General features: G+C 53.3%; 3 protein-coding genes across 3 annotated transcripts; 2 read left to right on the forward strand and 1 right to left on the reverse strand.

Moving 5' to 3' along the window:
• Positions 1-6,276: 6,276 nt before the first annotated feature.
• Positions 6,277-8,539, reverse strand: COCCADRAFT_1071 (uncharacterized protein; the record flags this gene model as incomplete). The annotated part of the gene is made up of 2 exons (XM_007709361.1): positions 6,277-6,382; positions 8,370-8,539. 2 exons carry the CDS (start codon positions 8,537-8,539, stop codon positions 6,277-6,279), a joined length of 276 nt encoding a protein of 91 aa, XP_007707551.1.
• Positions 8,540-10,051: 1,512 nt separating this feature from the next.
• Positions 10,052-10,501, forward strand: COCCADRAFT_1072 (uncharacterized protein; the record flags this gene model as incomplete). The annotated part of the gene is made up of 1 exon (XM_007709362.1): positions 10,052-10,501. The coding sequence occupies one exon, from the start codon at positions 10,052-10,054 to the stop codon at positions 10,499-10,501; it is 450 nt and encodes a 149-aa protein (XP_007707552.1).
• A 3,040-nt stretch (positions 10,502-13,541) lies between these two features.
• Positions 13,542-13,700, forward strand: COCCADRAFT_83888 (uncharacterized protein; the record flags this gene model as incomplete). The annotated part of the gene is made up of 1 exon (XM_007709424.1): positions 13,542-13,700. A coding segment is annotated over one exon (159 nt), but the record flags the coding sequence as incomplete, so codon positions are not given.
• Positions 13,701-15,539: the final 1,839 nt, after the last annotated feature.

Consider the following 15,539-nt stretch of genomic DNA (forward strand, 5'->3'; position numbering starts at 1 on the left):
TCAAAAGATAATTGAGCTACAAGGTGGTAACGAGTACATAGAGGGGAGAGACAAGCCTCGGCTAAGGCGGCCGTACATCGGATAGATTATTCTTGGCGGGACAGAACTTTTGTGAGGCACCTCCGTACCAGGGCTCTCCTAGCATACGGTACATTTACCGTACTTGGCCTACCAAGTACGGATCGTCGTCGGGGACGGTTCTCCCGATCTCTACTAGCCGCATGCTAATCAAAGCACGTCGAAAGTACTATCGAACAACGAACATCGTGGATCGCGAGATCCACAATCGCCAATCTTTCATCCGCCGCTCCGCCTCTCTGCCACGCAAGACGAACAGCCTCACTCCCATCGATTGCTCTATCCCTCACACCGCCATTTTGCCCTCCCCCAAAGGACCGTTGAGTCCGCGGTTAAAAGAACAGAATATAGATGTAACACTTGACGTGGCCGTAAGCCGGCCCATCTTCCCATGCAGCCCATCTCTCCGACAGCGACCCCACCCAAGCCTCCGGGGAGATGCAAGAAGGGAAAGCAAAAACCCCCGATTGCGTCTCGATTAGCCTCCGTTAGCCACGTTGGCCCGTCTGACAGCCACGTTGACCCGTCTTACAGCCCCCCGACGGACACGAGAAAATCACAGAAATCAAGCACCGATAAGCACTTGATGAAGCAGGCGGACTCACATCCGCCTCTTTGAACACGCACGAGTCTTCATCTGCCGCTTTTATATCAACACGTCCCCTTCGCAGCGCATTTGCGAATCAAATGCCTCCAAAATCTACCGTCACAGTCAGCACAACGCGCGCGCGTCCCAGCACCATCCCTGTACAATGCCATGCGCCAGCCCGACCACCTTTCCCTTCCCCCTTCCCATGCCCAATGCCGCGCGCCTCGCACCCTCCTCCCCCCCCCCCCTTGATTGACCATCCCGCCCCCTGGGGGGAACTTGCGGTCCCACAAGCGTAATGTCTACTACTAGTCCATGTAGGTATGTTGGCATCGGATTCGCCGATGTTATGGTATGGAGACAGAGAGACAGTAAGTACGTAAAAAAACGCACGGTACAATTGGAGGGTTATGTCAGCTTCTGGACGAGCCCGAAAAAGAACCACCGACCACTACCGATAGGGCGAAGGGCCAAGCCCACTAAATGATTATCCCATTATCATTTGGCGAAGCCGGCATGACGAGGCCAAACGACGGATGCAAGACCAAGAAAATTGTACACGGGAAGCGAAGCGAAGCTCGCGAAACGCATAGAGGGACATTATCTGTGACAAAGCCTAATCTTACATGTCATCTTTGTCTTTGGTTGTTGTTTCTCTTGGGGAGGATGACTGGTTGAGGTTGTTCAAATTTGCCATCTCATCTCATCTCATCTTACCCTTCTTTCTCCCGTCCGTCCTTTTTGTGCCCTATCCGTTTCCTTGCCCTTGCCCTGCCATGCCCTTTCGCCCGTTGCTAAAATAATGTAATCAATGTCATTGGGGACGACGTCCCCACAACCCATACATACTACTCTGCCTTACCCTACCCTACTTAACTGTCCCCACTTTTTTTAGGCTGAGCCGGCTGACGTCCCCACTCTCTTGCTCCTTCCTCCTCCTACCCATATCCTTGCTTTACTTGCCTAGACTGCTTTCTATCAGTCGTTTGGTCAATAGGAGGGGGTGGGGGGGTGCCCCTTGTTATCCCGCGATTTTCCTTTTAGTGGGCCCGATGGACGAAAGATGGGGATCCTGGTAAGGATGTTTAGAAAGGGCCGAGTTGAGAGCGGAGGGTGTGGCTCCGTAGCCAAATAGGAAAGATATGAGAAGCTGAGGTAGAAGGGTTAGAAGGGGAGCGGCGGGAAGGAGGTGGTCATATGTCGGGTAGGGCAGAGACAGAGAGAGAGAGAGACAAAAAACGTATGAGAAGTGGGCTGTTTTTTTTTCTCTTGGGCTTCCCCTTCCTACTCACCGACTAGAAAGATGAGAAGTGTGGTTCTACATTGATAGACTCGGGATCAGTCAGATCCGAATGACGGGCCTGCACCTTCCCCCCCCCCTCCCCTCTTCCTTCTTCTTGTCCTCTTTCTTTCTGGTAAAGGTAAGCGAGATAGCCAGATGGCGAGAAAGAGAGATAGAGAGAGAGATAGATGCAAAGAGAAGTCGGTGTACACCTCACACGCACATGTACATACTCACTGAATATGTAAAAGTCCTCTATCCATACACCGCAAGCAACCAAGCAAGCACCTAGTCCCCCTTCCTTCCTCTCCCCAAACCACACCATCCATGTATAATCCATACCCACAGACACCCCAACACCTCGCAGCCACCCGCTCTCTCTCTCTCCCCTAGTCAAAAGCACACACGGCCAATCCTCGCTCACTCACTCGCAAAAAAAAACAAGATAAAGAGAAGCAGCGAACAAGGATCGGACAGCCGTGGTCCGCTCTCACATGCACTTCCCCCTTCGCTACCACCCGCGCCCCCTCCCCATCCCTACATCCCCTTCCCGGAACCACTCCGGGGCTGCTTGTTCGGCTAAGGCGTATGGCGTTGCCAAAGTGCATCGGTTGGGGGGGGAAGGAGGGTGTGGGCGTTGTTGCAAGGCAAGGCAAGTAAGTAAGGTATCTAACGGCCGTATTGATAGAGTTTTTGTTTTTTGAAAGTGGGTCTTTTGTAGGGAAGGGGGTGTCGGATGAGGGGTGCTGATGGGTTGCAAGTGGGCAGGGGAAGTGGGTAGGTACTTAGAGTAGGTAGGCGAGGTAGGTGGAGGGATGATGGCTGTGTGTTTGGTAGGTTGTATGTACTAGGTGGTGGTCTTGCGGGAAGGGATGGAAAAGTGGAGACGGTAGGAAGTGGGTTTTGAGGTGGTGTTCTTGTGATGACCTTTTTTTTGTAGATGGTGTTTTTTTATTCAATTCATTTCTTTTGTATACAATAATCTAATCTTTTTTTTTGAGGGACCGCACAACAACCTGTTTTTTCTCTCGTCTTCTTTCACGTCACTGGAATCAATGAAAAATCAGGATTGTCTGGTTACATAACAGATTTTGTTGGAGGCATGAATTCAAAGTACTTCAATACTAGATTGAGTTGCATAGATGTGATTATGGGTTATAGTCGAATACACATATTCAGCTACAAAACCCCCCTTCCCTTCCCCTGCTTAGGAACTCGTTCTCCGCGTCAGCCCTGACACCCCCCTCCTTCTCATCGCGGTCCAAATACGAGAACAAGCGCACACGCACTGTGGATACCACTTAATAATTACCTGTATTTGTGCTCGTGCCATGCCCCTCCCCAACCTCCACTTCCCGGCGTATGTGTGAGTGATACGGGAGATGCCGTTTATACGAAGGCTTTTTTTTCCGCCTAGGGTGGGGAACGATATGTGATTGTTCCCCCGTGTTTTTTATGGATCAGGGAGGGGGGAGTGAGACGGGAGATGCCGGGGGTGGCTGGTTGGTGTGCTGTGCTGTGCGGGTGAGTATGTATGGAAGGATGGATCGAAGGGAGGGGAGGGGAGGTGGCTGGGTTGGATTGGGTGGATAGATGAAGGGAGAGATAGGAAGGGGGTGTGGGTTATGCGGTGACATGGTAGGTCTGGGGTTGTTAGGGATTATATTTGGGGGCGTTCGTGGGAGATTTGGGGGTGTGGTATATGTCTTCGTTTTATGCATGTGTGGGTAATGATGAGATTGATATGATAGGAGTGTGAATTGTCAGTGGGCTTCACAAATGCATCGTCTCAGTGAAGAAAAATTATGGGATATGGATCATGGAATAACGACACAAGTCACTAGCATAAATCAATGCATCCGAAGATGACAACGCAGTCACTCTCTTTTCTTCCCGTCACTCCGGAATTCAGGGTCTTGTTTGATCGTCCACTTTCGCCGTTGCAAGAATGATTACAGTGGAGACGACAAGACCTGCACTTCCATGAACTATTCATCTATCTGGAAAAAAAGAGAAGAGAAAGAAAAAAAGGAAACTACCAAGTCTGCCGAACTACTTAGAACGGCGAATAAGGAAACAAACTTCTGGGATCCTACAGGCTGGAATAAGCAGAGTTTCGAAACATGCACAGGTTTAGCCCCGGAATACAGGCCGAAATCTTCATCGGCGATAAGTAAAACAGTAGTAGGTAGAGCGTATGGAATGACTCTGGGTACTATTATTTGTCAACTGTAGTTGTTATTGTTAGTATTTGCATTTGCATCTGCATTACTGGTGTTGGCATCGGCGGCATCGGTGGTATGGCACCGTCAGTATGGCATCATTATCATTAGCATGGCATCGTTAGATGTGGCACCGTTAGCATCGTCAGAATCATTAGCACCATCATCATAATTGTCGTCGTCATCAGCATAATCTTATCACAATCATCATCATTATCATCATCACCAGGAGTCTCAATCTGGTGTTCCGACATCTAAAACTCACCCTCACTCCCCAGTCTTATCGACAACCGCGGGCCCTCGTATCAACCCAAAGTCCGACCATTTACCGCACTTCGGGTCATCTGTCGTGAGCAACGGTCCGCACCGTAACACTGTCGGGTCATGCACTTCACATACATGACGGGGCCCAAAGTTTGGATAAACCAGCGTCACCAGGCCGTGTCCAAGTGTATCAAGGAGCGAAAGCATCTAGTAATGAAAACTCCCCAAAAAAATATCCGGCATGACGTGCCAATACGACGGGAATGCACGTGAGCGCACTCGCAGACGCTGCCCCCGAGGGCGTAGCAGGGTGGTCCTTGCCGCTCAATATGTGCAACGGGCTTGCATCCACTACTGCCCGTACGCACGTCCTCTCTGACATGCTGCTCGGTGTGGGATGTGAAGCGGCTACGGCCTACCCTCCGTTTCCATCCTGTCAGCATTTTTTAGACTTTGTCCCCCAGAAGCTAGGGAAGGGGGAGGAAGGGATCAGAGGCCGAAGCACGATCGATCGTCATTTCCTTTGTAGCATATCATTGTCTCGACTGGAAGCGTCGTGAAATGTTAAACCCACGTGGCGAGCGACGATTACTACAAAAGGGAAACAGGGACATGAATTGCCACCTTTGAGCGAGCGAGACTAGGCTCAAGAGTATATCCGTGTGGGTGATCTTCATGAAACTGGCTGTATGTATGTAAAGTTGAACCCTGGTACGGGCAGTTCCGTACATGTGTGATTGTGCCGGATTCTTTTGCCGACAGCCTTACGGCATGAGCTTCTAGACACATATGAATGCAGCAGCCTGCAGATACGGAGAGATTTCGCTCCCTGAAACAAGATTTGTGCTTGCCCATTTGCAACATGGACGAGCGTCTGGGACAGGCGGCCTCGGTGTGGCGGATTCCGCTCGACAAAATTCGGACTATTCTACTATGCATGTGTTACGCGCCTTTGGACGAACAAGCGATGCAGTAATACTCGAAGCGATGCAGTAAAACACGTAACGAAGTGGCCAAAAGAGTAAATATGCCGACACGGTCACGTGTTGATGTATGGCGCATGGAGTACATTGCTCCGTACCTGACGCATTGTGTAATCTGTATTCTATGGCGAAACTGGTAGACACGTCTACTTTTGGACATTGCCACGTTGATGAGAAGCTCCGATGGCTTCTATTGGAGTCGCAAATCCTACTATGGGAAGCAAGGTTTGCACCACGGCCATGTCTAACGCACGTCATTCCGTACAACATTGCGCACCCAGCTCAACCCCAAAAAGGCCCAGAAGCAGCGTGGAGACAAAGAGAAAGAGAAGGAGAGATACACATGGCAGATCTTCGGAATGCGCGCAATGGCTAGGGTTTGGGTGACCTGAAACACAGTTGGCGCAACCTGGTGGCAGCTCGTTCACATTGCCTGTCGTGAAGGATTTTTGAGGAAGTAGGAGCGATTGAAGATTGCGGAGTTGATGCCGACGCATGTCATACGTAAGGGTCAGCGGAGGGCGGGAGGCTGAGCAAGACATTTTGGGAGAGCCGGCTAGTGAAACTGTTGAGTGTGCGCAAGTGGGCAGAGTAGGCTGATTGTTACAAGCTGACCAAGGTGACAGATTGTTTGGGAATATCATGGTGGAGTGGGAGGCCCCGCAAAGGGTCTTTTGCTAGTCGTCTGCACGAGTCATAAAGTTTGCAAATGCAGTATCTCTTGCTTGTCGATGTCGTGAAACTAATCTACGCTCACGAACGGAGGTGGGCAAGCCACGGGTGTTGGTCCGGATCGACGAGATATTTACGGATGCACGGTGGCGGTTTGCTGGAGAATCCATGGCGTTTCTAGGGAATCTATTGGGGCACTAAACGGACAGCAAGGTCCATCAAGATGCCCATGACAGGTGGGAAATAGAGTTCAGGGACTTGCCAATGTGCTTGAGGTCGGGAGCGGAGGACGCTGCAGCGCCGTTTGCGGAGCGAAAAGGTTTCCGTGAATATTCGGATTTGAACCGAGAATTTGTGTAACTCTGGACAGGAAACGGGGCCATCAGGGTCAACGGCGTGAGGTAGGGTAACGTCGGGAGGATGAAAACATGGCAATTCACAATGTTGGCATGAAGAGAAGAAGCGCCAAAAGAGGTCGCAATGCCTTTCTAGAAGACGTGTCGCGCCGCTTTTGTCACTCTACCAATATCCAGAGTTTGACGGGCAGGGAGGTCGACGTTTCCTCTACGCAGGGCCAAAATAGCCCCTGGGGGGGCGGGTTTGTGGTGGAATCGAAACTCTGGAGAATTGAAAAAATGCAGGTTATCTGGAGGTGGGTAGGACTCTAGACACGGTTCCCGCACTTGGGGTGTGAACTACAGGTGGGCGGGCCGGACCCTCCGCGGAGGACGGGCGAATAAGAGAATGGCCGAAATGGGACCGGACCAAGAAGACGAGTTTCTGTGAGCCCTGGCGACATGTTCAGCGTGTTCAACGTGTGAGGGTGGGTTAGTGCAAGCTTAGGAGAAATGATGCGTGGTAGGAGCCGGATCTCCGTGATCGTCCAGGGACCTTTTACGGCCAATGTCGATCATGACCCATCATGTGCTTGGTCCAAAGGAGGTTGCCGATTTACAAAGATTGGTTTCAACGCAAGGGGGTAACCTGGCACGGCGAATCAAGACGCGTGTGGCGCCAAGCAGCGCGCTATCAGTCAATAGAACAGGCCCGCAGAAGACTGCTCGGTAAGACTGGCAACCGAAAAAGGCTCAGTCGAGGGTGGCAGCACTTCGACATGAGCCGAGTTTGTGAATATCGGAGGGAAGATGAAGCGAACACGAGCATAAAGGGGGAGGAGAGCTGACGCTACGGATGGAGGCGCATGCATCTACCAAACTCTTGGGGTGGAGGGTAGGGTCTTAGTCTTGAGCAGCGGTGAGGCAATTGCGCTGCACGAGTGCAGATTGACAGCTAGACAGAGATGGAGGGCGATTGCGAGAACGCGGTGTGTGCGTGCAGACGGGCGCTCGTGTTGGCATCGAGTAGTCGGGCCAAATTTGTGCAACATGTTGCATAGTAGCGTCATAGCAGCAGGTGTATGTAGGTAGAGTACCATGTGTGCGACTGAATTGGGTATGGCGCGTGACAAGCCAACTAATACTACTACTGCTGTCTTGTTAGCGTGTACGGGGGGGGCAGTTGAGAAGTTCAGATGCTGATCGCAGCCGAGTTTGGGCGAGGCGGGCAAGTCAAAGTCAGATTGCGAGCCAGCTGGAGCCCTTCTGTCAGTAGCAATCCGGGGCAAGCGAGACGGTAGCAGAACATCTGGTCATGGCAGCGAAGAGGCAGCGTGATAGGCGTCGTGGGAGGGTCGATGGGTGGATGGGTTTGGGGGGAGGGGTGGGTTGGAGGGGCTAGATGATGGAGGCGACGGGGCTTCTGAGTGGCCGCGAGGTGCGATGTGACTTGTTGAAACACGAACGATGCAAGGAGAAGCTAATGGGGACAGAGTGGCCCCCGTCCCCGTCTGTTCGCGCCCCAAAAGTCGAGGGCGGACTGTGTGATCAACGATGGAGAGTGAACGTGCTGGCAATTTGAGCATGTTCACGGCTGGTGTATAGACCAGTATATATTATATGGCCGAAGGGGTATAAATTGCTTTTGTTAAGAGCTTGTGGGAGCAGCGTTGATCCTGGCTTGCAGCCGTGTCGCACGAGAGCCGGCGCGTGTTGCATTTGGCGCGCGTCTTTTGGCGAAGAACTGGAGATTGCATGTAGAGAGGGTAGTGACGACGATGGTGGTGGTGGTGGTGGTAGCATTAGGAGAGAATGGTGTGTAGTACAGAGCACATCAGCTAGTGCCGTGTAGGAAAGGGTCTGCGTGCTGGGGGTGAAACAGAAGGAGAATTTGCCAGTGGAGCCGAGCGAGTGGCAACGAGGCGTCGTGTGCGTGTGTGGTACCTGTCAGCGCGTGAAAAGGCGAAGAGCGAGACGCGATTCGTGGCGGGCGCAGGCGGCCAAGGCGGCGCTGAAAGGATTGCGTTCCTGACTACTGGCACAGGGTGGGTGGGATGTGGGATGAGGTCGAGATCGAGGTCGAGGTCGAGGTCGAGGCCGGCCGTGGCAGCCATGACAGCCAGCTTCGCCCTCTTGAACTTAGCTCGACGATGGTGGTGGAGAGGGCACGACTGGGGATAGGATAGGGTGGACAGGGATGGCGGTTGTGTGTGGATGGAAAACAGAGTAATGTTTTGTCACGGTTTGTGTGCGCACTAGTCGTGCGTCTTTTGCAGAAGCAGTAGCATCATCAGCAGCAGCATCATCATCATCATCACCATCGTGGGCCATGCGCATGAATCAGCCACAGTGCCGTCATTGCCCAGCCCCGCTTGCAGTGGGCTGTTTGACGTAGGGTAGTTGCAGTTGCACATGGAAGTAGGATCAGACGCGGTACATTACATATGTACATGTAAGTGTGAGTGAGTGTGTGTATTATAGCATGTATAATTGCACAGGTGTATGTATGTACTATGCATGAACGGATTCAATATACACGTGTACATACATACATACATACATACATACTACTACATCTACATGCTACATCGATAGCACAGTACCATGCGTATCGACGAGCTGCCAGTGCCAGTGCCAGTGCCAATGCCGATGCCAATGCTCTTCGCACTCTACTACTCTTCCCCACACCGCCATGGCAACACATGTTTCCAGGGTCGCGAAAAAGGCCCAGCTGCAAATCCCGTGCACAGACGGCGATCACCAAGTTCGCAGAGGGCGTGCTGGCTGGGCAGTCGACTGGCTGCTTAAACGGGCGTGTGATGCATGTGCATGATTCACTCCAGGATGCCCTGTCTGTGCGCGCTAGTCCGCTTGTGGACGTCACTTGACCCGGCCGCCCAAAGCGTGCACATCCTTCATGCCAATCCCAACCTCACCCTCGTCATCCACCACGCGCCCTCTGCCAAGCCGCTGCGGGTGATGCGCCGCCAGTCCAAGGTTCACGCCTCCCACCAGCCCGGTGCACCGCCGGCCTGCCTGGTGCCGCCAAAAGCCCAACCGCCAGAGCAGCACACCGACACCACTCGCCCGCTCCAGCGTCGCCCACAGGCACACCCGCCCGTGGCCTCGTCGCCTGCCCTCCTAGACGACCTCGTCGCTCTGCTCTACTGCTGCTACTGCTACACCCACTGTTACTACACACTACTCTCGCTGGTCTACTACACTACTATCCACATCCCACTCTCCCCCTCCCCCCCCAGCCAGCCAGCCCCGCCAACCACGCGCAACTGTGTGAAACATGGTAGCGCACCGTCCCGGATCCGCGAGCTTCAGCCCAACCTGTGCCAGTGTCTGCGCCGCCCTGGGGCCACGCCTGCCAGCCCTGGCCTCGCTGTTCCGGCTGCATCCTGCTCTCTCTCCCTCACTCTCTCGCACGCTCTTGGCCACCTCCGCACCAGGTGCTCTTAAGCGCACTCTCGCTGTGCCTCTTCTCACGCGCGTGTGCTGTCGCTTGCTGCCCCTCTGGCGCCCTTGATCCGACGTCGGCCCTTGTTATACGCCGGCCGACGTCGGCCCCCCCCCCTTCCCTCGTCCCTCGTCCCCCCTTCTCATCCTCACCCGCGCCCATGTCTATTTCCTCTCCGACGGCCGTTTCTGCGAGCCCACCAGGGCCTCAGCGCTGCCGCATGGCCAGAGTTTCGCGACCTGCCTCACCAGCGGCCGCCGTCCAGGAACGTGAAGCTTACGCTGCCCTAACGCCAGGCCCGGCAGCTGCGGAGTCATGGCACACTAGCCTAGCATCGCCCATGGATGGGCAGTGGGCGCCCGTGGGCTCTGCTAGGTCAATCAACAGGCGGTGGGCGCGCCGCCGTGGCCTCGACGACGGTGCATCCGGACTGTTCCTAGAGTACTGGTCTGGTGCTGCTGCGACCACGACGGCTACACACGTCCTAGTCGTCGTCTTGCCTGTTGATCGCCTCATGGGCCAGAACCAGAACCCGCAAACTGGCGGCCGCCCCAGAACAGCCCACCCCAGCAGGGCTGCCTCAGGTCGAGTCTGTCCGTCCAGGGACTAGCTGCATCCTCAGCAGGGGCGATCGCTGCGCTACTGTGCCCATCAACTGTCGGCCACCCCAACCGGGCTAACCTAACCCCTCCGCCCCCCCTCCCCTCCCTCGAAGCGACCAGTCCTGTCGTATGCGTCTCATGGCTGCCGGGTACATGCCATTCCCTCCCCCAAGCAGGCACGTTGTCACGTAGTGCCCTTCGTACTTGCCCCGTCCCAGTCGTGCATATGCCCTCACGCTTGACTTGCCCCATGCACTTAGAGTCATTGCCAGGGCGAGCCATTTGTCTCCGACCGCCTTCATCCCGGCTGTCATGAGTGAGATAGCGTCGTTCTCGTTAGGAGCCATGTCCTGGTCCGCTGGCTGATTCCGCCGTTGCTGCTATTCCCTCTTCTCCCTATTATCGTACTGGGGCCCTGCCAACCCTGATCATACTAGTAGCTTCGCAATTCGCCGACGCATCAATATAACTCCCAAATATACATCGACTCGTTCCCTGGACCACCTACTGGTACCTCCTCTCGCCGCCGACCTATATACCCCATATCGGTGTTTGCCATTTTATTTCTTGCTACGCTTAGACGTGCGCCTCACACCTCTACATTTACCACCCTGTGGCCTCGAGATCTATCCAAACAAATTCCTGGCCATTCATCCTGTTTCCCTACTTGCTGCTTCTGCAACGACGACGACCACCACCACCAAACCACCAACATCCTCAACCCATCTGCCCCCCCACCCACGACAACATCATCACACCCTCAACTTCGGGCATAGACACACAAACGCACTTGCCCCACTTGTGTCTTCTGCTCACCTCTGCAACCGTTCCTCTTGCAAACACACGCTTCGCCCTCCTTTTGCGCTGTGCGATCTTGATCCCCTCTTTTGTTTTCCCTTGCCCGCTTCCATCACACGTGAGTATGGCCTTTTTGTTGGAGAACGACTTGACATGGATTTTCCAATGCTGACCTGAATAGCTTCCTTTCCAGGCTATATCCAGTTGCTCAGGATTTTTGTTTTTTTGGCTTCCGATTGAAGATTCTCTCATGTGATTTCGGTCACTATACACGCCTACAACCGTATCTTCGACCCATCTGGATCATTAGTCTTCCAATCAACATCTCCAACTCAAACCAAAACATTTTGCTCATTACCGCAAACAAACAAAAAACCCACTTTCCCCATGTTGCAGGGTATCCGGGCATCCACTTTGACAATGCCTTCGTTCGGACATGACATGTCCCTCGGCGGCGTGCCAAAGGTGGATGGATACAACGACGCCGACTCATGGTCTTGGCCCCAACAACCAACCACCAACCAAACCCCATACCCAAGCATGTTTGAGTCCTCAATGTACACGGGCTTCACACCTCAGATGCAACAGACAGCGCGTCAACCTCCACGCCACCAGTCGATTGCTTCATCTCGTGTGGTTTCAACCGCAGCGAGCACACCACCTCCCCCCAGGCCTCAGGTCGCAGGCAGCATGGTTAAAGCTCAACCCGCCTTCAAGCCCACATGGCACGGTTTCCTCGATACCACCAAAGATGCCATGACTGTAGTCGAGGCCGCACTTCAGGGCCGTCTTAGCCACATAAGCCGCCGACCCCATGACAAGGAGCGCGCCGAGATGCTCACTTCGGGAACTGTCTTGGTCTACGAGGAGAATGCGTCTGGCATCAAGCGCTGGACCGATGCTGTTCACTGGTCACCCAGCCGCGTCATGAACAACTGTCTCATTTATCGCCAACTTGTACGAGCACTCAAGCCCGAGGAGAAGAAGTCTGCGCTAAACCCCTCGTGCGGCTCAAAGAGGAAGCGAAAGGAAAGCAGCGGTCCTGTACGATCAAAGACTGGCGAGATGCTCGAAAACTCCGAGGACGAATACGAGAACCAATCCTTTGACCCTTCGCTTGCTGGCGAAGCCGACCCGATGAACAAGGTCTACGCAAACTTTGCCCAAAGCCTGACACCCGACCAGCAACGGCGATTCTGTGGCTCCCTCATCGACAGCTATGAGTTCAAGGAGGGTGGCTTGATGAAGAAGACCATTTCAGTCAAGTACCAAGGCACCCACCACCACGTCATTTCCTACTACAGTCTTGAGGACGTCGTCAGCGGCAAACTCAAGCGACCGTTTCAGGACCCCAAGCTAGCCGATATCCAACCTAGGCCTGAACTCCTCAGTGGATGGAAGGTCAGTCTTGAAGATGAGGAAAGCAAGGACATGCCCCTCATCACCGGTTACCCACACCACATCCAGCCGAGCCATGTTCAACACCATGTGCTCGGAGCCGTAACACAGGCACTTGGAGCCCAGGGAGTGATGCAAACACATGCTCCCCTCCACCTGGGCGTTCCTGAATACTGGCACGGATCCCAATACACATCAACTCACAACAGCCCGCAACACTATGGTGCCTCGCAGTCTGCTCATCAATACCCAGTCCAGCAGCCCTCGCCTCAAACATACCCAGGTCAGCAGCACTATGCCGCTCATCCTCCATCTCCTCAACAATTCTCATCGCCCCACCCGGCTCCTTCATCGCACTACCCCTCGCAGTCTACTCGGCACTACTCGTACGATCACCCATCAGCCGCACCACCCACCTCCTACTCTCACCATGGACCCACTTCGCAATACCAAGCCCCACAGCCAACCTCATACGCTATGGCCCAGCCCGGCACTTTTGAACCCCAAGCCATCACAGCCCAGAGCTCCCCGGCATCACAACAGCCAAGCCAGATTCCAGTTTCCCAGGCGAGTCAAGGTAGAAGGTCCTCGGCTCCCATTGCTCTCCAACCACTGCCCCAAACGCAGTATCCCTCGGCTCCTCACCCTCACTCGTACTACGTCACGGATGAAAAGTATGTTCCCGAGGAAAAGTACAATGCGAGCGCGCACCCTGGCTACTAAGCCCCAACGTCCATCTTGGAGGCGATTCAGACGGCTCCCGAGGTGACCTTTTTGCGATTTGCTACATTCTCCTACGATATTACCAAGCATACACGAGACATTCATGGTGGATGATTTGAATGCGATACCCCCCTCGGCGCTTCTTCCCTTGGCGAAGGCGATAACTATTCCTACTCGAGCATTCTTGGACTTTGGTTGGCACTACGCGGTAACATTTTTCTTATCAACGGTCTGCATATATCCTTTGATTCCACGTACGGTTATGGGCTTTTCGAACTTTTTTCTTAAAAATTGGGCCGTACTCTATGCTGTTGAGAGCACTACAGGTGTTTTTTGCTATACAAATTGACTTTGGTTTTTTGAACCCATTCAAAAATGGCTGATTTTCTGGTAATAGCGTCTGGCTCTATGCTGTGTAATTTCTATATCCCCCTCTTGGTTTATCTGATCAGGCATATATGTCTGTATAGCATTTTTTGCTTCTTCATCTACCATCACCAACATACCCTTGTACAATTATCACCCAATCTGATGGCACCTACCTTAATCTATTTCCAACCACTCACCCCCCATGGCTGGTTCTTTTATTTCTTTTGTCTTCTTTTCTAGAGTAGCAAGGAACCCCTACAAGCCAATTTGCGCATACAAAAAAATCTAGATATATCAATCATGTTTTTTGGGGTACCACTATTCTTCCTGTCCACTCTCTCTGTCTGTGTCTCCACCCCCTAGAATCCCTCAATCCCACCTCGTGCACGCACAAAGACACATACAACGTCACTACTCCTGCTACGTACGACTAAGAAATCTCACCTCACCTCATCACTACTCGCCCACAGACACAAATGCCCTTCACATTCACACTCCGTGCGCAACGCACGGCTCCCGCGGCATATCCCCCTCGCAAAAACAACCGCAAAGTAATCTCGCGCCCCATAAGGCTGAACACGAACACACATCCGACACGGTGCTTGCTGACCACCCTCCCCATCCCATTAGCAGCACCCCAAGCAACGGGCGCGCACATACTCACAAAGCCGACTTAAGCCACCCCTCCCCCCCCCCCACATGCATCCCATAACCTTCATACTCCACTCTCCGTGTCTGATGAGACCCAGCTTTTGACATGGGTAAGGTAAGTAAAGTGAAGTGTTACAAGGGGGAGAGGGGGAAAGCAGAGACAAGAAAAAAAGTGGAGAAAAGAAAAGAGTGGAGTCGGGGAGAGTGGGGACTTGTTGCGGTAATGTTCGGGCTTTGTCGGCAGTAATTCTTTTTGGTTCAGTGGGTTTTGGGTGCAATGGAGAAGGACCGATCGGAGGGTAGGATGGGGTTGAGGTAGGTAAGATGCATGAGCGGGTGGACGGACGGACGGGCGAAGAAGGGGGGGGGGTGCGTGGGTGTGATAAGGGGGAGTTAGGGTAGTAGGGGATTTGTTGGTATGCTAAAGGGAAAGGGAAAGGGAAGGATACAGAGAGTGCAAAGCGATGTACTCGCGATGCTTGTAATGCTCGTTCAGATGGGTGTTTGATGCAAAGCGCTGGCGCGCGCGCGCGGACGTTCGCTTACGAGCTTTTGGTGTGGGGCGCGAAGAAAGCGGTCGTTTGTTCGCTCCGACCTTGTGGAGATCCCTCTCTCTCTCTCTCTCTCTCTCTGTCTCTCTTACTATCGCTACTCATTTTGCTACTTTACTTGACTCCACTAGTCCAAGAAATATTTTTGTGTGGGAAAATGTGGTAGTAGCTACGGTAGTTCTTTTCCTCCTCTTTCGTCGTTGTTGTCGTCATTGTCTTTTTTTTTCTGCTTACCAAAGGGAGAGATTCTCGGGTGGTTCGTTTGCGAGTGGGCGGGAGGGGAGATGGGCGGCTGGGCGGCCGAAGTGCAGAGTGCGGTGTGTGCGGGTGAGATGGGCGCGGGTCGGCAGTTGTAGAGAGGTAAGGTTGAGGGGGGGGGCATGGGATCGAGTCGATTGGGGAGGTTTTGATCTCTCTGCGGGAAGAGGGAGGTTGGTTCGTGTTTGCGCAATGCGTAGGGCTGATACTTCGAAGTTAAGATATTGAGATTTGATTTTTTGCCATGTTGTGGTTGCAGTTCATGATGCTAGAGTTGGGCGCGCGGAGAAATGCTCAT

This window comes from Bipolaris zeicola (assembly GCF_000523435.1).
Source record: "Bipolaris zeicola 26-R-13 unplaced genomic scaffold scaffold_8, whole genome shotgun sequence".
Taxonomy (NCBI): Eukaryota; Fungi; Ascomycota; class Dothideomycetes; order Pleosporales; family Pleosporaceae; genus Bipolaris; species Bipolaris zeicola.